This window comes from Pseudonaja textilis, chromosome 2 (genome assembly GCF_049901715.1).
Source record: "Pseudonaja textilis isolate UNSWEBS1 chromosome 2, rPseTex1.2, whole genome shotgun sequence".
NCBI lineage: Eukaryota > Metazoa > Chordata > Lepidosauria > Squamata > Elapidae > Pseudonaja > Pseudonaja textilis.
In genome coordinates, this window is record NC_141991.1 from 203,669,002 (window position 1) to 203,691,480 (window position 22,479).

The window sequence follows — 22,479 nt, forward strand, 5'->3', positions numbered from 1 at the left end:
TACAGAGACATGTCAAGGTGTGTACTTGTATAAATGATTGTACCATTGCTAAAAACTTCCTTTGGTGAAGTCAAAGCAGCAGTGTAAAATCTACTGCATTTTGAAATAAAATATAGATTGTGAACAAAAGCTGACAGCCTGACAGCCATTTTCTGATGTCAGATACAATATGATCCCCAAAGGTATATTTCAGATGGCAGTGTAAAGACAGGTTTCTAATACTGTCTGGAAAGTTAAGCATGAATAAAACATTTCCTGAAATTTGATCTGTTCAGGTATCAGGAGCTGATTCTAGAAAATTGTTTGTTCACGCAACTTCTGTCATCCTTAGGTGGGCAAAAGGTCATTATTCCCATTGCACTGCTATTCTCACTTTACATATGATACCAAAGAACCTAGGTGGGATAGGAAAAAAATCCTGATTCTTATTTTCCTTGTTTCAGTGGAAGGTGGAACAGATACAGGAAATTTTAAGTTTAATTTCTGGCATCTGTAGACAGGGGTTCGGAAATTTCTGCCTGAAAACTTTCCTCCAAACAGTGTTAACAAACTGGGTTAGAACAGGAGCCATTGGAGGGGAGAATGAATGCTATTAATTAAAAAAAAGGCTATAAGAGGGAATGAGAAGGAAGTAAGTAAATAAGGAAGGAAGGAAGGAAGGAAGGAAGGAAGGAAGGAAGGTAGATCATCCCTTCGTTTTTGATGAATTTTGGTGGTGGAGCAATTCTGATAAGTTCTTTCTTTCTTTGTGCCTTCAGGTCAATGTTGAATCCTGGTGTCTGCTAAGACAAGTCCCTGCAATTGTCTTGGCAAGATTTCAGTAACATTTTGCCCTTGTCTTCTTCCTCAGACTGAGAGTGTGAAACTGCCTCTAGGTCACCCCATTGGTTTCTGTGCTTAAGGGCCAACTAGAACACAATCTCTAAGTTTCTAGCCTGGTGCCTTAATCTCCTTACTAAACTGACTCTTGGAATCACGATAATAGGGATGTGGGCTGAAAGAGACTTGAAGGTTGTAATTTGCTCTTTCCTGTCTCAGATGTTATTTATTATATTTCCATTCCTGGCTTGAGTAAGTTTCAATCTCCTCCCCTGCCTAACAGACAAATACTAAAGGTGACACTGTTTAATTCACCTTATCTTGACATTGTGATGAGGTTTAAATATACTTTGCAGTCAGCATGGATCCAATTCACAACGATGTCTGAAGCTGTGTTTCACACTAAGAATTTATATAATGTTACTGGTCTACACTACAAAGAATAGATGATGTCAAGCCCTCCCCCCCCCAAATGGAAGAACTCAAAACTGACTAATTAAACTTATATAATGTGGTTAATAATTATTGGTATATAGAGATAACAACAATCTTACCAATTTGTCCCATTGAAAGTGGCAACTCTCAAAATGGGGCTCTGGAAGCTGTTACAGTAGGCCTATGGGGTTCTTTCTGTCACTAAAACTTGATATGTACATACAGAAACAGATACACAACATTTAAAGTGAATATAGAATATGAAATATGTTTGAGTCAACTCCTTATGACTTCACTGACCCATTTATATATTTTAATTAATGGTGCAATATTCCATATGGAAATGATTTCCCATTTCCTTCTTCAGTGTGATTCTAAAATAAGTAATAATTTAGAAAAATCACATTCTTATGCAACTTTACCATATGCTTATTATAGGATATGGAATTACTCATGTAGAAAATTGTACTAAATTTTGCAAATTTAGACCAAAATCAGGAGTCTGATAGCAACTTCTCAAATGACCACATTTTATTAAAGGGCATATGTTTTTGTGAACCATAGTTCACTTTAACTGGTGCACAGAGTAGCTAAATTGATCTTAGTTTGAAAATTTAGTTTGGCTACCATAGAGTAATGGTAAATCATAGACAAATGTTCTTTATACTTGTTATTATACTTGTTTAATATATTATGACAACTGTTAGCCTTTGTGTTAACTTAGAATCAGCAGAGATTCAAGATTAAATAAAATGTTTTCATGCAATCTAGCTTTAATTCCTTATTTAAAAATTAAATATGCTAAACTATTATTTTGAAATGATAGAAAAGTAGGTTTTTTTCTGCCTTTCCTCTTGATTCATTTTCATTAGTTCTTTTAGCATACTTACATAGTTTGAGGCATTATAAATGAGTTTTGAATATAGCTACTGGTATTAAATGGTATCAGTTTACAAATAGCAAACAAATACATTTAAAATTTGTTAGTCTGCTTCCCAGTGCAGAATCATCATTTCACAATATCTTCTGTAAAGTGGGCAAGCTATGAGCCCTGCTTACAAGCTACAATGTGATAAGTCCATCATAATAAACTATCTCGTCAAAATATTCAGAAAAAGGAATAAAAGCAATTTTTCTAAACATACCTTATGAACACTGATCCAGTGATGTCAAGAGGGCTAAGGCAACGTACTTCATCACTTGATTTGCAGACGCTGGGTTGAATCTTGTAATGAAAATCCAAGTCACTAGAAGAATGCTTTCTCCTCACCATTTTAACAAAGTGAGATTAGTGCTGAAAAAAATGAATTGGTATGGCTTTCCTTTCCTTTAACAAGCCGCTTCTATAGAACAAGCAGCTGTCGCTATTTGGCTTGGTTTTTTAAAATTCTCAATCTAGTTCAAGCCAGAGTTTCTAAGTTAATGAGTTACTTATATAAATGATGTCACCTGCATTTTACTTTCTCGTTGGTAAATTCTTTATTCACCTGTCTTACTAGGTGCAAAGTACATAGTTTTGTCACCTTTAATACTAAGATTCATTTTAGCATTAAGATATTAATGACTTTAGGACAAAATTTTGCACCCACTTTGTGGTCATCAGTTCTCCAAAAAATTAAACATGTAGCCCTTAGCCACTAAATGATGTCTCAGCTTTGTTTTAAGCAATAGTAAGTTTTATTTAACACTGGACACTGAAAAACTCATTGATTTCAGTGGGATCAAAGCTATACAGCAGGGCAGATATTTCTTACTTATCATATTAGCCTAGGATTGGAGATATCATTTTGGCTTCAGAAAATTTCTAGAACTAAGGAAGAGAATTGATAAGGTAATGAGATTGGTAGGTGGAATATCCTATTGTTTCAGTATTTTTCTTAATTATAATGATGAAACCCATGATTGTGCCTGGTTAGAGTAGGGCAAGACAAAAGGCTATTAAACTTGGGGGAAATTACACCTCTGCCCAGGTTATTCTGAAGAAGTATTCTGAGTTTTCTGAAGAACCACCATCTGTATTGTTACACCCCAAACATAGTAGCTTGTATCCCCAATGGGTCTACAGTTGTAGGGCTCTGTATCTTCCAATAGCTCACCAATGCTCCAAATTCAAGCACTCTCTCCAAAGTTGCTAATTGCAAATACTTGTTTTCTCTAGTAAGGAATTTACTCTCCAGCTTTAGAATAATATAAACTGAGGAAGGAGCCATTCAGTTTATCACAGTCATAGACCAGAGACCAGAACAAATAAAAACACTCAGTAAATATACAATTAAACATTCTAGTATAAAATAATAAAAATCTATGATAAAATCCAGTCTGTCAATTATACATGGTCTAACTATACCAAAATTACAATCCATAAACAGTGTGGCCCATTGTCAATTCAATACTAAAAGGGAAAGGAATAAGTAGTACAAAGGGTTTGCTACATTTGTTATATAACGTAACTATGGTGGAATTAGACACCTGTTTCCAATGAATCCCCAGTGGTGCCGTGCAGAATCTAGCCACCTGTGCTGTAGTTATGCACTGTTCATCCTTAAGCAGCCACTGGAGATAAGCAGTGTTGGCACGGCCAGGATACCTAGCAATTATTGGCAGAATATGTTTTTCCTCAATCTCTGTATAAAAGGAACATCGACCCACAGTTTCCACGAGTGGTGGGATTCAATTTTTTTTACTACTGGTTCTGTGGGCGTGGCTTGGTGGGCATAGCAGGGGAAAATCTCCAGTCAGAGGTGGTATTTGCCGGTTCTCTGAACTACGCAAAATTTCTGCTACCAGTTCTCCAGAATTGGTCAGAACCTGCTGAATACCACCTCTGGTATCCACCTCTCCTGAGCCACAGGAACAGAGTCTTTCAGTCATTGTATCTTTTTATACTTGCCATACAGGATGGCTGATGGAAGCACATGGCACTGTGCGAGTGAAAATGCTTTCAGGTGATTTGCTAACTCCAACGGACTAAGATAGCTGACAGGAGTAACATATCTAATAGTGTCAGGAGCCAGAAACAGCAGACCTTTCCTTGTGTCTGTTTGCCTTTCGATGTTGAGGAAGCAGCAGTGGACTAACTACCCCAATACAATTTGAGTAACATCATTCATAGTAAGTTATATTTTCTCAGAAATTTCCAAATGGTCTGCAAAGAATATCAGATAATTTCTCCTCCCCCCCAGTTTCCAAAATCAGAACCAGCAGAAAAAGTGTCCTCCCACTTGAACTAGCAGAACTACTCTTATTGGTAGGAAAATGAGATGGCCTGAATTTGATTTTATTTTTAACATAGAGGTAGTATGATAAAGGTAAAGTGAAGTTGCACTTCAGGCCAAATTGACAGGGACTCCAAGAAAAACAAACTAACAAGATAAGTAAATATTTATTTGCACCAATTAAACAAACTGTATAACCTCAATTGCTGCTTATTATTCATGTCTGAATAATGAGTCAAGAGGAAGAGATCAGGAGATTATAGGTAGAACACATATAGGCAAATGATCTAATTTCTCATTGCTAGGAGAGTCAAACTGGCTTCTGTATTGTCTTCATCCATTTTGGACAAAGAGTCCCATATAAACTACAGAGTTCTAAATGATCAATACAGATTTAAAGCAAAAGTAATTTTCAATCAATTGCATTAAGCCTAACAGTGGAAAATAAAGTAGGCTCTTGGATCTGCGTTCAAATGAAACTTCTTTTATTAGTCAAAATTTTACTGGGCCATGTGTACTGAGACCAGCTGAAACATTAGGAAGAGGAAGTATATTTTCATAGAACAGGTAATTCCCTCATCTTTTGTTTTCTGCTGAAGTTATTCCTGTAGAATTTTCTTTTTATCTTTTTCAGATAAGATAAATGCCCTAGACAACTGTCAAATGCAGAGTACTGTAGAATATCTACATTCATATGATACATACAGTGAAACCAGAGAGAGACTCATTGAACATTTTCATTATGTTGAAAACCAGGGTAATTCTGAAAATAACAATATCCGTGAAGCTGGAAGTTTGAGAAGACTTTGCCCTTTTTTTTGGAACAGCAGTCCTCCTCAGATAAGGTTGGCTCCCATTCAGTTGGGTTCTGGAGAGCCATTAAAACTGGCTCTTACAGATAGCTTTGGAAAGGATTGGTAATGGGGGACACACACACAATATTTGCAATCCCAGGGTTGCATGTGCTTATACATGTTTTGCATCCTAGCATCTATCTTTGACTAAGATGATGTTTCTTACTGCTATATGAATGAAATGCTATAATTTCCTTTAAAAAATTGTAATGCCATATATATGTATGTAAATAAATAAAAATGCAAAGTAGCCTAATTTTTATTCCTGAACTCCGTTTCCAAAAAATGGAAAATTCCATATATACCCATATGGGCAATATGCCTTGTTTACACTATACTTCTTGCTTCTTCTATTGCCCTTTGTCCTACAAATAAGAACTAAAGGAAGTCCCTGATCATGAAATGATTGCTCAACTCTGATCTAAATCATGGAGAAGGAATCTGTGGCTGTCAGCAGCATTGAAATCTGTAGTTTTCTCTTCCTTAATTATGTTTTAGACTATTGGGTTGCTAAAAAGAATTATGATCTCTGGATGCAGGTATGAAAATTTTGATGATTCAGCTGCTAAAAATATTGCCACGGGATCAACCAAATTAAAACAAATAGTTTTTAAAATGTTATTAATTTCCCACTCCAACTGTACTTTTCAAATGGGAATAGGTTGACCTGTTCTATATTTCTATGTTGTGATTTCAAGCTACGGTATCCTGTAATGATATATACTGTCTCATTATGCATTTTCTATAACAAACAGTTGAGCTACATTCTGAAAAATTTTCAGGTAATTTAACTACCTTTAAGTAGAAATAATATCATATACCTTCTAAGGCTTCTCTATTTATAATTGTTTTATGAATATTTTAAGTATCTGGAATAGTTATATTTAGAGAATATTCATAATCTATGTGCAGATATATATATATATATATATATATATATATATATATATATATATATATATATATATATATATATATATATATATGTTTTCTGAGGTTCTCGTGGGTATTTGTATGTGGATCTTTGGTTGTTCGGGTTTTCTCCTGCGTAAGATTCAAGTATCTAGGCAACGTTTCGATGAAGTCTCATTCATCATCTTCAGGCTTCTCACATCACTCTGAGAAGCACAGAGCCGGAGACAGAAGCCTGAAGATGATGAATGAGACTCATCGAACGTTGCCTAGATACTCGAATCTTACGCTGGAGAACCTGAACAACCAAAGATCCGTATTTATATGTGGATCTTTGGTTGTTCGGGTTTTCTCCCGCGTAAGATTCAAGTATCTAGGCAACGTTCGATGAAGTCTCATTCATCATCTTCAGGCTTCTGTCTCCGGCTCTGTGCTTCTCAGAGTAATGTGAGATTGCAGCTGCTTCCTCCTTTTAACTGCCAGTGGGGTGGGACTTGATTGGGTGGGGCTTGGCTGTGTTCTGATTGGGTGGGGTGTGTGTTCTCATTGGTAGGGGTTTGGCTGTGTTCTGATTGGTTGGGGGTTAGCCGTGTTCTGATTGGTTGGAGGCGTGTTCTGTTCAGGTGGGGGCTTGGTTGTGCTCAGGTTAGTCTTAGTTGCTGGGGGATTTGAGCTGGTGAGTTGTGATCTTGCTGTTTGGCTTCTAGTTCGTGGTCCTGCTGCATCTTCATAGTGGGTGTCGGTTTGCTTCATGTATGGCTCAGAGGGGTTTGAAGTGGGTAGTGATGCAGCTGCAGTGCAGCTTCTGGTCCATGGTCGTGCCTCATTTTCTGAATGGGTGGGAGTCTGTTTTCTACATGGAAGTGTGGTGGTGGCATCTTGTGTGGCTCTCATGGGTTCTACCAGCAGACAAGGGCAACGCGACAGTGGTAATGAACACATCTGATACCAAACCAAGTTAACCAACCTACTCCAAGACCCCACATACAAACCCCTAAAGACAGACCCCACCACCTACCTAGAAAAAACTACCAAATCCAAAATAAAAGCCTCCCCCATCAGTGAAGAAATCCAGCAAGGAATCATACCCAGAGAAAAATCATCCAGATGCCCCAAGCTTTATGGTCTCCCCAAAATACACAAAGAAGGAACCCCACTCAGACCAATAGTCAGCTCCATAGGCTCACCTCTACAAAACCTGGCCAAATTTCTCGCCAAACAACTACAACCCTATGCAGAATCCATCAACTCACACGTAAGAAACTCATTCCAGTTCATCGAGATCATAAAGAAACAAAACTTACAACCTAGCGACCTACTAGTAAGCTTCGATGTCATATCCCGCTTCACCCAAGTGCCAATAAAAGAAGCCTTGACAGCCATCCAAAACAAATACAACCCCCCCAAGCACATCCTAGATCTAACCAACCACTGCCTATCCAATACATACTTCACCTAGAATGGACAAAAATACAAACAAATAGAAGGAGCACCCATGGGATCACCCCTCTCACCTGTCATCGCAAACCTCTACATGGAACACTTTGAAACACAAGCTTTAGAAAAATACGACCACAAACCCAAACTCTGGCTCAGATACGTAGATGACACCTTCATAATCTGGCAAAGCCCTCCTCCCATATATAAAAGGCACTACAGACAAAATTAGCAAGATCCTCCAAAAACACAACATCAAAACAGCATTCTGCACAAACAGAAAAATATCCACCATCCTAAGAAACCCCAAAGACAAAATCGAATTAGAAAACCAAGGAGTATACGAAATCCCCTGCACTGCCTGCCCTACCACATACATTGGACAAACTAACAGAAGAATAAGTGCACGCATTGAAGAACATAAGAACTCAATCAAAAAAGAAGAAACAACCTCTTCCCTGGTCCAATCGAATCTTACGCGGGAGAAAACCCGAACAACCAAAGATCCACATATAAATACCCGCGAGAACCTCAGAAAACATATATATATATATATATATATAAATCTTACATTAAAATTGGCATAAACTGATGGTCTAAAAGTCTTATAATTTTTTTGAGAAACAGTCTTGTAAACATGAATATAACTTCAAGATCAGTATATTTGTTTAGAGATATGTCATGCCAACACCCATGAACACATTATTTTAAACAGATCACTATGATATTACGGAATGATTAACATCTAGATTTTCTTAAACTAACTTATAGCTGTCTTAAAATGGTGGGATTTTTAATTTCCCTAACTTTCAGTTTTGTCATTGGATATATATTATGATTTCAATTTCTGTATGGGATGTGTTATCATAATAACATGCATGATCATGCTAAAAAAACCTTTGGGGATACAAATAGATCCATGTGAGCCTCTTGACATCAGGCTAGAGTTCTGCCTCTGTTTTTAGCCAATCTTCCATTGTATTTCTTAGATTAAAGAGTGTAAAGCATAATAGGAAATTGTTGAGACAAAACATAATTTGGTCCTTATTCACATAGTGACATTCTGGCACAATGCCAGTCTGAAAACAGCAGATAAATAGATTTCTTTGAAGTCACAGGCAAACAGTGATATTAATACTTTAGATCAACTTATTGCCTCAAATGCCACCCCCCACCCCAAAATCATTATTTGAAAAATTGTGATTTCTTGGGCAATAAATAGCATGTGTTTTAACTTCTTTAACAGGATTGGAACTTGTTTCCTTTCAATCTATACAGGTAGTTGTTAACTTACATTAATTCATTTAGTGATTGTCTGAAGTTACAACAGCACTGGAAAAAGTGACCTTACCGTTTTTATGGCACACTTACGACCGTTGTGGCATCCCTATGGTCAAATGATCAGAATTCAGATATTTGGCAACTGACTCATACTTATGAGGGTTGCAATGTCCTGGGGGACCCTGGAGTCTTAGTGGATGATCACTTAAACATGAGTCAGCAGTGTGCAGCTGCTACCAAAAAAGCGAATACAAATCCTTGGTTGTTCTTCCTTGGTCTGAGGCATAGAATCAAAATCACATGAAGTATTAGTACCACTTTACAAAGCCTTCTACATCTGGAATACTGCATCCAGTTTTGGTCACCACATTACAAAAAATATGTTGAGATTTTGGAAAAAGTGCAAAGAAGAGCAACTAAGATGATTAAAAGCATGGAGGCTAAAATATATGAAGACCAATTGGAGGATTTGGGTTTGGCTAGTCTAGAGAAAAGAAGGACTGGGGTGGGGGGGGGAGGGGGCATGATAACAATATTCGAGTATTTGAGAGGCTGCCTCAAAGAAGAGGAGATTAATTTATTTTCCAAAGCACCAGAGGGCAGGACAAGAAACAATGGATGGAAACTGATCAAGGAGAGAAGCAACCTGGAATTAAGGATGAACTTCCTAACAGTGAGGACAATTAACCAATGGAACAATGCCTTCAGACATTGTGGCTGCTTCATCACTGGAGATTTTTAAGAAGACAGTCACTTGTCTGAAATGGTATAGGATTTCCTGCTTGACCAGAGGGCTAGACTAGAAGATCTTCAAGGTCACTTTCAGCTCTATTCTGATTATTTGATAACTTTTTGTGACCTTCTGACAAGTAAAGTCAATGGGAAAACCAGATTCACTTAATAACTGTGTTCAACAGTGGCAAGAAAGGACATAAAATATAGTAAAATTCACAACACATATCTTGCTTAACAACAGAAATTTTGGACTTAATTCAGGTCGTAAGTCAAGGATTACCTGTGCTACTTTTTGTATTTTTTCTTTTCTCCTTTTCTTTCTCTTGATCTTATTTTATGTCGTTTTATGGTTACCATTTGCTCATGTGAAAATATCTAATTAAAATGAGAAAGAAAATGTCCTGTGTTTTAACTTTAAGATTTAACTTATCAGATTATGGTTTCCCAGCCTATAGAGAAAGATCTTCCAATATGTAGGCATAGCTCGGAAATAAATATTCTAAATTAACTCCAAAATGCAATGTTTTCTCTTTTTCCACCAAGAAGAATTCATAGTACTTAAAACCTGTGAAATTTATGTCTCTATTGGAAGTGAGATGGTGACACAGAAAATGTATCAGCACAGTTTCAAGGTCTCCAAGATCAAAGAATGCTTCATAAGAGGGCAAGGTCTCCATTGAACTGCAAAGGAATGTGTGAAGTGAACAGTCTGCCTGCATCAATCTATCAGCCTGGTAACTCAATACTGTTGAATAGAAGCTGACATAGCACAATATTTATCCATCAGATCTAATGCTTATGTCATGCTGAGAGTTATCAAGCACTATTTGGAGAAGGATGTGTCCCAGAAAAATTAATAAAGGGATTTTGCAATGGATCTTGACAAATACTATATGGCTTATATTCATTACACTTTAATACAGCCATTTTACTATTTGTATGGAGGAGGAAAGAATGTTATAAATGAAGTTTCAATTTGCATTGTAGAAAAATTGAATCCAGACTGCTGAATGTCTTAAATCAGTGCCATTTGGCTGGTCAGGTAAGCTAGTTTTAGACTACATTTACATTTTGAACTAAAGTCGTAGTTTTCTTAATAATTGATTATTATATAAACCTTAATGGATTTATTTCATGCAATTTGCTAAGCTGTAAATATTGATTTAAGAGCCTAAAAGACTGAGTTCACACTCTACAGCTAAGTCAAAATCAGACTAACTGCATTATGGCTTAGCAGAATATGTATGCATTGTCTTTGTATCATTACAGCTAATGATATATAGTTTTTAATTCTTTCCTTTAAAATAATGTCTAGTGGATTTTTCTTTCTTATAAAGAATGATACATTTGGAATTAGATGTATGAACATATTCTTTTACTACATTTATATCCTGCCTTCCATTTAGGACACGGGTATCAAACTTATGGCATCACATTACCATCACATGATGTTTCATAATGTTTTACGGAGCTGGGGTGGGTGTGGCCTACATATGACGTATTTGGCCCATGGGCTATCAATTTGACACCTCTGATTTAGAACCTCAAGTTGGTTTATCTTGCACATCTGTCTCTTTTTTTTTTTCCCCAACAGTACCACCATAAGACATGTTGGGTGGAGAGAGTGACTGAATCAAAGGCTCCCAATGAGCTTCCATGCTTAAAGGTAGACTGCATCAGCTCCTAACCTAGCATATTAATGACTACACTCTACTGACTTTCATCTCTCCCAAGTTGGTGAATGCCCTACAGAAGTTCTGGGGGTTATGAAAGGTAACAATGTAGAGGAAAGGAGAAAAAAAACCCTCATTATTATGGATTTCATTTGTTCTGTATGTCACTTGCATGTAATAGACCAGTTCAGATCTGTAGCTGATTGCTGTTAAGTGCTTATGTCAGATCCTTAAGTTAAGACATGTACTAATGGTACAGTCCATGAAAGCTAATACATAAATAAGTCAGGTCATCCTTCATATCCTTCTTTAAAAAAATTTCTTTAGTTTTGGCATCAGCTCTAGGTTAAGACCAAGTCGGCACTGGTCTAGGAGGGTAAAATTAGGGAGCACGAATGTTTCCCCTTCTTTCAAATAATTAAAAAAACTCCAAATCTTCATATCAGTAGGAGGTGGCACCATTATTGATATAAGGTAGGGATGCCATATATTCTGAAACCATGGTTATCCAACACAAGTCTTTGATTGACACAGTCGATAAGATCTAAGCTGCAATAATTCAGATTTTTTTCACTCTAAACCTAGTAGCTAAAGATTCATTTAGTACACTATGTTAAAGCCTGATAATTTAAGTATGATTTGCTTACCAAATCACATTAAGAAGAACACAAACAATTTAAGCTTAGCACTAAAAAGCTCACAACTAAGATGAAAACAGTTCCACCTCCCTTAGGAAATGCAAACATGATTTTACTGTTTCTTGATATGTAAATTGCTTGTGAAGTATGAAACCATATACACAAACGTTGATTGAAGGAATAGTTTTATTTGTTTTACTCAGCTACAAAAATGAAGCAGCCCATAAAAGCAAGAGGCCACAAGGTTCTCTGAAAAATACTGGTGTTCTTAGGTATGAGAGAAATTCATTTTTCAATGAGGTGCCAGAAAGGGGCCTGGCTGGCATTTCTCTTTTAATTATTCAAGGGCTTTCCTCCTAAAATCTGAAGATTGCCCCCAAATGAATTTTTGAAAGGATGTAAACCCTTTTGGTTCAAATTGAACATCCACATATTTTTTAAAACTTCCTACAACTTTATTGCCTTTATATTTCATGACTTTACTCAGCCCCCTTTTCAGTTTCAGCCAGGATTTACCCTGAGACTACAAATTTTTTATATGACTCCAAGAGGCCTAGAATCAAACTGTTCATTTGAACATCCCTTCACCATTTTTATGCTGTTTCTTCCCCCCCCCCCCAATATTTTTCATCTACTGATGCAATACCCTAATAATATGCCATGTGGAAGAAAACTTGCATGTTGCACTTTAAAAAGCTGATTTTTTTTAACCTGGGCTCATGCAGTTGCAAGTGTGCAAAGCTACCGTAGGAAATGATGCAGTTGACTTCAGGAGTGCAACAAGTGGAGCGTACACCCCCTCCCTCTGCAGGCCAAATTATCTTCTTCCCTTTGAATATACTGTAGATCTGTGTATAGCTCTCCTTGCTATATTAATTCTTTAGTTTGGCTGTCATTGATGAACAATACTGATCCAGCTGATTGTTTCAAATGTTAAACTCTACTTTGAGCCCCTATAGTTTACTGGTAGTGAATTTGTCACACCACCACAGCAACTTCCCACAATTCTGCAGATTGTTCTGATCCCTCATGTCCCTCCCATCTTCCCTGCTGTCACAACTAATGAAGTTTCTTGGATGAAAAATGAAACATTTTGTTCTTCTTCCTCAAGGAAAAAAACAGTCCAGTTGCCTTTTGAAAAAGCATCTTTGAGACAACTATGACCTCGATGACAGAGAATCCTCACAGAGGTTTTGATTCCTGGTTTAAACATTTTAGTTAAAAGTAAAATAATACTATATTGCACACTCTCCAGAAATTATTTAACTCTTATAGTTTTTGGCAAGAGAGCTAAAGCTCTACTTACCTTTTCTCCATTAGAACTCTAAATTGTTTAGCTTGTAAGGACAATATAAGTGCTTTTGATTCTAGCTGAAAGTAGGGAGCCATCTGAAACTTCTGTAGCACCACAGGGTAATTATGCCATCTACTGTCCTACTTCAAGAATCACATTTAATTTGGACTGCTACATTTACTATGTAATCCCATAATTTTACTTAGCATCAATTTAAGAACAGTCTTTATACCTCGAACTATGAAAAAAGGTGATGTGAATGGAATCATGTAAGTATACAAAGAAAGCTAATTCAGTGACATATAACTGGTTACATATGAGGTATGAAGTATAGCATTGATCTGCATGACAAGTCAGTAACTGAGGGAGAAAAGCAGATTATAGAATTACAAGGAATCTTGGGGTCATTTAATCTGATAGATTATTTAATTCCAGCCAATTTTGATTAAAATCAAAAGGTTAATTAGAATAGTTGTGCTTATACTGATGGATACTCCAAATTGTTTTATTTCAGGAACAAGTAGTGTGGTGTCCATGGACATTTTCCTTGGCACATCTCAGGCTTTCTACTCTGTACCATGTAATTAAAAAAGGATATGGAAAACTGGCACTTTTTCATCTATAACATCAGTCCCTAGAATCATCTTTATATACAAAAATACTTCTGAGCCATAGATAGATCCAGGAACAATAAAACAAATAAAATACAATGCTTTTTTCTATCCCCAAAAGCAAGATCCTACAAAGATCAGCGGCAGGGATTATGGTTGAGGCAAGCCAACAGGTCATCCTTGATTTATGACCGCAATTGACCTTGGAATTACAGTTGTAAATTGTGGCAGTTGTCAAATGGGTCACCATGAGATGGTACCTGATTTTACGACCTTTTTTTGCAGCTGTCATTAAGCGAAACACCATTGTTGTTGAGTGAACCTATTGTTTGCAATGGACAAAAAAATATCATAAATCATGGTCACATGATTACAGGATGCTGCAAATAGACTCTGGTGGACAAGTACCCAAAATATGATAAAGTGACTATGGCAGGGGAGGAGGGGTGGCCATTGGAACTTTGAATCCAGGTAGGAAGTAACTCTGGGAATGTCCATTGTAAGTTGGTAAGTTGCTAAATTGCTAAGTAACCAGTTGTAAATCAAGGACTACCTGTATTTATCTTGTTATTTATGTATGTGTCTATGTCCGTGCATGTGTGTTTATGTGTGAGACAGAGATTGGTTATGAGAACTGGCATTTTCTGAATAGGCAAATTGCCTAATGACACATTTTATGATAGCTTTACCACAAGATCTCTAAAGCAGGGGTCTCAAACTCAATTTACCTGGGGGCCACTGGAGGCAGAGGCTGGGTGAGGCTGGGCCGCATAAGGGATTCCACAAAAAACATTGTTAAAAAAATATCCTCAAATGTCATCAACAGTTAATGATTTCTCCAATACATGAACTGTCCTGAACACATGAATGGAACATTGAATGAAGATCATGAACAGTTCCTCAGAACATGGCTTCTCCAGCTTACTCCTTGCTGCCAGAGACTTGACAACACTTCCTCTCACATATCTGAGCCACATTTGGCTTGAGAGAGACCCTCAGTATGGCTTGAAGATGATCATCAGTAAGTCTGGACCTGTACTTGGACTTGTTAAAGTTCAGGGTGGAGAAGAAGCCACGATGAGGAACGGCAGGTGGGACTTCCTTCAGAGGTCCATTCCCCCTGTGAGCTGCACTAATATTATACTCTCATATCATGGTGGGGGCCACAGGATATCATCCTGCGGGCTGCAATTGGCCCGCGGGCTGCGAATTTGAGACCTCTGCTCTAAATAGTCCAGATGTGCCCATGTTAATCCATGTTATACACTCCTAAGATATATGAATTATAATTGGTCACATTTAAGGCCTAATATGTCTATAAACATAGTCCTAGGATTTAAGAGGTAGTCTAATTTTTGAAGTTTTAATTTTATAATCTAATTGCTGAAAATTTTTAACCACAATTCTTAAAGTTTTGGAATAATCATTGTGCAACATGCATGTTGGTTTACTATATAAAACTGACAAATCATTTATATGCCATTTGATACAATCATAGATGGTATGATTTGAGTAATAATCTGATAGGCAAAGAGTCTTTAAAAATGGTGTTGAAATGGTTTATAGGTATCTCTGTGTCTGTACAAGATCAGGACTCATGGATTATCCTCTACTAAGAAAAGTGTACCTATAAAATGTATTAGATAAGAACCATGGTGGTGCAGTGGTTAAAATACAGTATTGCAGATTAATTATGTCAAGTGCCAGCAGTTTGATCCTCACTGGCTCAAGGTTGACTCAGCCTTCCATCCTTCTGAGGTTGGTAAAATGAGGACCCAGATTATTGGGGGCAATATGCTGACTCTGTAAAATTGCTTAGAGAGGGCAATAAAGCACTGTGAAGCAGTATATAAGTCTAAGTGTCATTGCTATTAGTGAGTCTGATTGTACACATCTTATATATGGAAGCAGGTTATTATAAATTATCTTATTATCTTCAAACATCAGTTCTCTTTTTATTTGCTTTTTCCTTACTTCATATATCATTCTAAATATACTAACCACTAAAGGTCAAGAATATTATTGTCAAATTCATACATAAATAAATAAATGAAAGAATGGAGATGAGATTCTCCTATTTTTATTCATCTTCGAAAAGATGAACAAACCTATTTATTTAGAATAATTTTTTTTAGTATATAGTTGCTCAGTTCACATGATCATGACCCTGGGCAGCATACATCAATAAAACCAAAGAAAAACAATATTACAATTAAAACCACCAACACCGACAGGAACAAAATCAGAATGACAATTTCAGCACACCAACTCATTTGTCTCCCTGGCCATGTGCCAAAGAGAAAAGCCAAATTTTCAGAGCCTTGCTGAAGACCCAAAGGGTCTGAGCCGAGTGAATTATTGATGGAATAGAACTTCCAGTGTCTGCGGAGAGTGGCTAAAAAAAATAATAGTAAAACTAACAATAAAAACTAGGCAGGTAAAATGGCTTAGTTCGTGATTCAGCCTCTCTGCTGTCTATATCAAGCTTGTTGGTATAGACATGTAATTCACCTGCGTATTAATCTTTATAAAACTGTCTGCGCTCTTAAATTTCATAGTCCTTTGGCAAAGAATATTGCATCTCAGCTTGTTGGGAAAAATGCCAGTGTTAAAAATGAGTACTTCTGATGCCAGAAAGTTAGCAACTAGAGGCCAATGTTTCACTTTTAAACATTCCCATTTGCCTGCCCTGTAAAAAAAAAATGTGGTAGGAAGTGCCCGAAGGCAATCCAACAGAAATAGGAAATTGGGAGAATGAAACTTGGATAAGGGGTTCAGATGTGAACTGTGGGGGAAGATAAACCCGAAAGACAGAGAAAAGAATGTTAGGAAAAATGTGTGTGATTAACAAAGAGTGATCATGTTTTGCTATGGCTCCAGCTTCTATATATCTCTGCCTTGTAGTCAGGTTCTTGGGCAACTCATTTGTCTTATCACTTTGTATTTCTATGAAATGTTTGACCTGACTTACAATGACAGCCATTTTGTATTTATGCATCCTGTGGGGGGAGGGGTGGTTGGTTTTTTGAAGAAACCTGTTGCACTTTAAAAAAAAAACATTGACATGTACTTGACAGTCCCCAAAATTTGGAATTAAACTTATTCTGAATAAAAACTGCAGGTCTTGTCACTGACGTTGTGGAATGTACAGTATATATAATTTTGTCACCTAATTTTAGAGGACCACTAGATATTTATAACCGAGTGAACACTCTAACATTCAGTTCTACCTGCTTACCTTTGCTTTTGGGTACATACCCCAAATGTACCAAAGTGTTACAAACACACACACAGAACACACTAAAAAAAAAAACAATACGGGTGGGATAAGCTACTGTATACAAACAGAGGGCAAACCCACTTCCTTCTAGAACTTTTTTTATAGTCAGTAACAAAATGTCTGCAGGAAACAACTTAGCTCAGAGAGCACCAATGTTTCCACAATTAGCAAGTTCAGATGCCCCACTGAACATGATGTCACAGTATAAATGTAAATAAATTGGCTATAAAAGTGTTCACTAAATAGAACACAGCTGTCTAATAGCAGTAAAAAAACAAATTTAGGTGTTTTTGAGGGCTGATTTATTTTTCTCAGCCTCTTTGCCTTTTTCTTATTTTCTCAAATTTTGAGGTTTTATTGTATTTTCACTGCTAATATGGACAGAATGGATATAAAGCAAGCTTGACTGAACATATTCAGTAAGCTGTTAATAGCATCAGCAGATGATGCTGTTAAATTTAGACAAAGGAAACTCAATGGGTTTTTCTATTAGGTGGCTATGGTCAATGTGGGAAACTACCCCCACAAAGAAAATCAGTCACTGAACATAAGCTGAAACACAGAAAGTTCATAATTTATTTGGGAAGTTCTTAAACTAAATGACATTTAAATGCATTCGTCAGAACAAATGGATCCTCCCTCTCAAAAATGCTTATAATCAGCTTGGCTAAAAAAACTTGGCTATTCTTTTCCCATCCCCTTCTATCTCTTAGTTTGACAAGGCTTATTTCTTATAACTGTTAGTTAATTGATAATCAGAGCTTTTCCCAGTGAATCTGCAGCCCTGTGCACTGAAGCACACATCGTGACAGCTGCTTTTGCTGAGGTTCATCCTTACTGATTTAGTCCACTCAATAATGCTTGCTCCTCTGCTGATTAAGGATATAGTTGCGATGGTCCACTTGATGTTACAGAAGCCCCAAAGGGAAGGAGAAAAAGATCAAAAGCCCCTCCTTCTGTATTTTAATACCACCCCCTCCCATTTGATTTTTATTCCATTTTATTCAAATAGTGATTTTTGGCAGGGATAGAGAATTGTTTCAGGCAGCTGGAGACAATTAGGTACTGGTGCTGTTAATGTTTACTTTGGACAAATCGAATGCTGCTGGACAAGTCTCACAAATAATTCAACGTTCCTCCCCTTTGCTCTGTGATGTTCTTATTTATGGGATCCTTAATTGATTCTGGGATGCTGAGAGAAGGCTTCGGCAGCCAACAGAATGATTCCAAGCAGATTGAATTGTAAATAACCAGATGTTAGTGGAATTTCAGACAGAGGTCACTGTAGGAAAACACAAAAGTACTTGCCTTTTCACTCTGTCACGGCACTTCTTGCCGGGTGATGTCAATAGCTCCTTCTAATTGATGCACAATACCAAGAGGCTAATTTAATATTGTCTAGTAATCAAACAAAGCAGCGGGCCAGGCAGCTATTGCCGCTTTGTGTGAGAGAAATGGATTGTTTTTCGGCAAGAGTGTTGACTTGCAATCTGCAATGGGGCGGGGGGGGGGCAGGAAAGTACCAATAATTGACTTGGAAATGGAGTACTGCATAGCATTAATAAGAGGTGAAATAAAATGTGGGTCATTTTCTAGACACTTACAAGGTTTAAAAAGCAAAAAAAAAAAAAGGTTATTGCTTAGAAAGGAAATGTGACAACTCTTTTCTTCTTTCAAACAGAGTTCTGTCCATCCAACCAGAAGAGTGGTCAGTCTGAGGAATTATCCTTATGCCCCTTTGTATACATGGTGCTTAGTACTGTATATCATTCCTAAATGACAGTGGAGTAAGAGAGTAATAACTGTGGGTTTTTTAACCCATTACCATATTTATCAGTAAGGAAGAAAGCTTGGAATTTTACATGACCCCCTCCCCATATTTCAAAGGGCAGATTACTACTACTGCTAGTACTACTATTACTACAATAGTTGGATACAAATGCCAAATCCAATCTAAATGTTTGACTGTGTGTGACGAGCCATCATCATCATCAATCTATCTGCCTTTCTTAGCTTACTTTCAGCTAAGGTGACATATTTTAAAAGTAAATTATTTCGGAAAAACCTTTGCCTTTCTTTTGGGTTATAGAGTAAATGCAATATTAGTTTTTTACCATAATGAAAACATATGTGTTTTACCATAATGAAAACACTTAGATTTGTGTTTGCCATAAAAGGGAATCCTACTTATTTGTACTATTTAATTATTCAGGTTGATTATTACATTAAAACATACAACAAACATGCAACAAAGACCAAACACACATTCTCAAATATATATTCTCTCTCACACATACAGAATCCTTTCCATATGTATTGCTACTCAGTAATGAGACACATTTTACTACTTTACTTTATTTTCTAGTATTGAAACCCCCTTTACTCACATCGATAGACTTTTCTCTTATGAAATACATTAGTAATGCAACTGAAGATACCAGCAAAATTTTGGTAAACAAACCCCTAACTCAGTATGATATCTGAACCAAACTTCAGGATCATCTTAGGAAAAGTGGAATTTAAAAGACAGTTTAGAAAATGTATTAAATACTTATCACTCTATTTTTTTATGGCAAAACATCTTGCTGACATAATGATGATTTGACATAACATTTATTCATCACAGACATCCAGTATAAAATTAAACCTCTATTTTTAAAGACTTGCTGACAAGCCATCAGATACCTACAATTCATTGAAATTCAGGGTTAATGCACATCTATTTTCTTGCATATATATGCATTATATGCATTTCTAATTCATTCAATGAATCTGGTGTTCCAAGATGTAATTCATTACTTTCAAAATCACAGTAGATCTATGGGAATAAAAAACAGGAGTGCGTAAACCTGGTGTAATTTGGTCTAAATTTATTGGATAACTACTATTATTAGTAATCAGTTTGTACATCATCAAAAACTGTCTGATGACCTGTAATGATTGGGATTTGAGTTCTGTAATCTGAATTTATTTAACAAGATAATTAAATATTTCAAGTCAGTTCATTTACAATCTGGAAGGGATTATGGTTCAGAACAGGAGAGTTCTTTCATCAGCATGCATGGCTATAGTTCTCCAATTTTTGTTCTAACTTGTCTTTCAAATCTTGTATCTCTGTTTTTGGCATAGCAATTAGGACTTTAAAAAGCTTTCGTTGTCCTAGGAACCAAGAGAAAGGAGAATAGGATGAAATGCTGAATAAGGCAAAATAGATCCAGTCTGCTATGTGATGGAATAAAGCACTCAGAAAAGTTAATTAAGCTGAGGAAACAGGCAGCTCGATAATTAAAATGAGGTTTAATTTTATACTGGATGTGTTCTGGGTTAGGTTTGCCTGAGACTAAGGGGAATGTAAGATTGAGAAAAGAAATCAAAATCTTTGATCAGAGTCTCAGAGAATATTTATTTAGCTGTCCAACAGCTGGATATATGAACTTGGCAAAATACTGTAATTTACTTTTTCCACAATATTGCTTCAGTGATCAATAAATAAGATCAACTAATGTGCTGTTGTGGGCAAGTAAATGTGTAACCTGATTGTTCACAATTGTTTCTAACAAGGATTTATGGTTCAAAATATTATATATCAAATGTGAAGCTATGTTTCAGATCAGAATGCTATTTTAAAAATTGTGATGACCTGGGCATGGCACAAAGGCAACACAGCCAGAATAATAAGTAGGGGTCTCTTTATTAGCTCCAACTTTGCCCCCAATGTTCTGGTTACCTTCTGGTCTGGAGAAAAACTTTCCCAGGAACCTGTAACAGCCTTTGAGTACGGATATTTCAATCCAAAATGTTATAAACAGAGAACTTTAAACTACGAATTCAGTAAGACAAAATAAATCTGGCAGGGCAAGATAAGGAATTCCAGAAGTGAAGTAACATGGCAGTAAATCAAACCAGTTGGGAGGATGCAGTGGTGGGATTCAAATATTTTTACTACCGGTTCTGTGGTCATGGCTTGGTAGGCATGGCAGAGGAAGGATACTGTGAAATCTGCAGTCAGAAGAGGTATTTGTCGGTTTTCCAAACTACTCAAAATTTCCACTACCAGTTCTCCAGAACTGGTCAGAACCTGCTGAATACCACCTTTGGAAGGATGCCAGGAACTCACATAATAGCAGCCAACATGAGATAAATTCAACGTTTATTTCTGACAAATGCCCCTCCCAAATGCCCTGCCTCTCCTTTAAACTCCCTTCCCAGGTGTGCCTTTTGAAGGAATCAGGGCCCTTTCCTCCCTCATAAGCCATGCAACCCACATTGCTCTCTTCTCTGTCCTTCCCTGAATGCCCTAGGATGAAGAGGGGGTAGTCTTCCTCTAAACCCCCTCTCCCTTGTTCTACCTCTTCCCTGCTCTGCCCATCCTGACTTTGCCCTTCCCCAGTTTCCTCCACAGCCAATAGAGCTTCTCTTCCACTACTTGTCAGCTGTTCGTCTTCCTCCTCAGATTCAGACTCCAATGGGGGCATGATAAAAATATATAAGTAAAATATAGTGAGCAAACATAAGACAGAGCACAAGACAAGATGGCACCAGAGATGAGGAAACACATCTGTTGTGTTTTTTTTTCATATAATGAAATAAAAGATGTGATCATTTTTTGGCTTAAATCCCTATGACCCAGCAAGCAGCAGCCAATGAACTGGATTAAATTCAGTTCTGCTACTTTCTCTTCAAATGTTAACAAACTTCTTCAGATGATTTAGAAGCAAAACAGGTGGGATCTTCTTGGTAGTTGCACCTCAACTTTGGTCTTTTTCCTAATAATGATTTGCCTAGCACTAAATTTGGAGTGCAAGTTTGGATTTGCTTTCTAATTGATGGTGCAGTGGTTAGAATGCAGTACCGCAGGCTACTTCTGCTGATTGCTGGCTACCAGCAGTTCAGCAGTTCAATTCTCACTGGCTCAAGGTTGATTAAGCCTTCCATCCTTCCGAAGTGGGTAAAATGAGGACCCAGATTGTTGGGGGCAATATGCTGACTTTCTAAACCACTTAGAGAGGGCTGTAAAGCACTATGGAGCAGTATATAAGTCTAAGTGCTATTGCTAATTAACATTCTGTTACCAATTTTTGTTTTTCTCTTTTATGACTGAAAACCATTTTTGAGAATTTGTCTGGATGATTAATGTGTGCATCGGGATCAGAGAAGAAAGTGGTTTTGTATTATTATGCATTTCTGCTAATATACTTTCTACATATAATAGTCCTTTCTGGGCTGAATTATGCTAATAATGAACCATTACTCTGAACTCTTTTGCATTACCTATAAATACATTTTGCGTTGAAT

At 36.9% G+C, this 22,479-nt stretch overlaps 1 protein-coding gene across 1 annotated transcript in view; it reads right to left on the reverse strand.

Moving 5' to 3' along the window:
- The window catches only part of GRAMD2B (GRAM domain containing 2B), a 55,100-nt gene extending 52,464 nt beyond the window's left edge, over positions 1 to 2,636 (reverse strand). Inside the window, exon 1 of the mRNA XM_087926893.1 lies at positions 2,400 to 2,636. Coding sequence (XP_087783019.1) covers positions 2,400 to 2,527 — 128 coding nt within the window. The 5' untranslated portion in view covers positions 2,528 to 2,636. The remainder of the gene's footprint in view (positions 1 to 2,399) is intronic.
- Between the last annotated feature and the right edge of the window lie 19,843 nt (positions 2,637 to 22,479).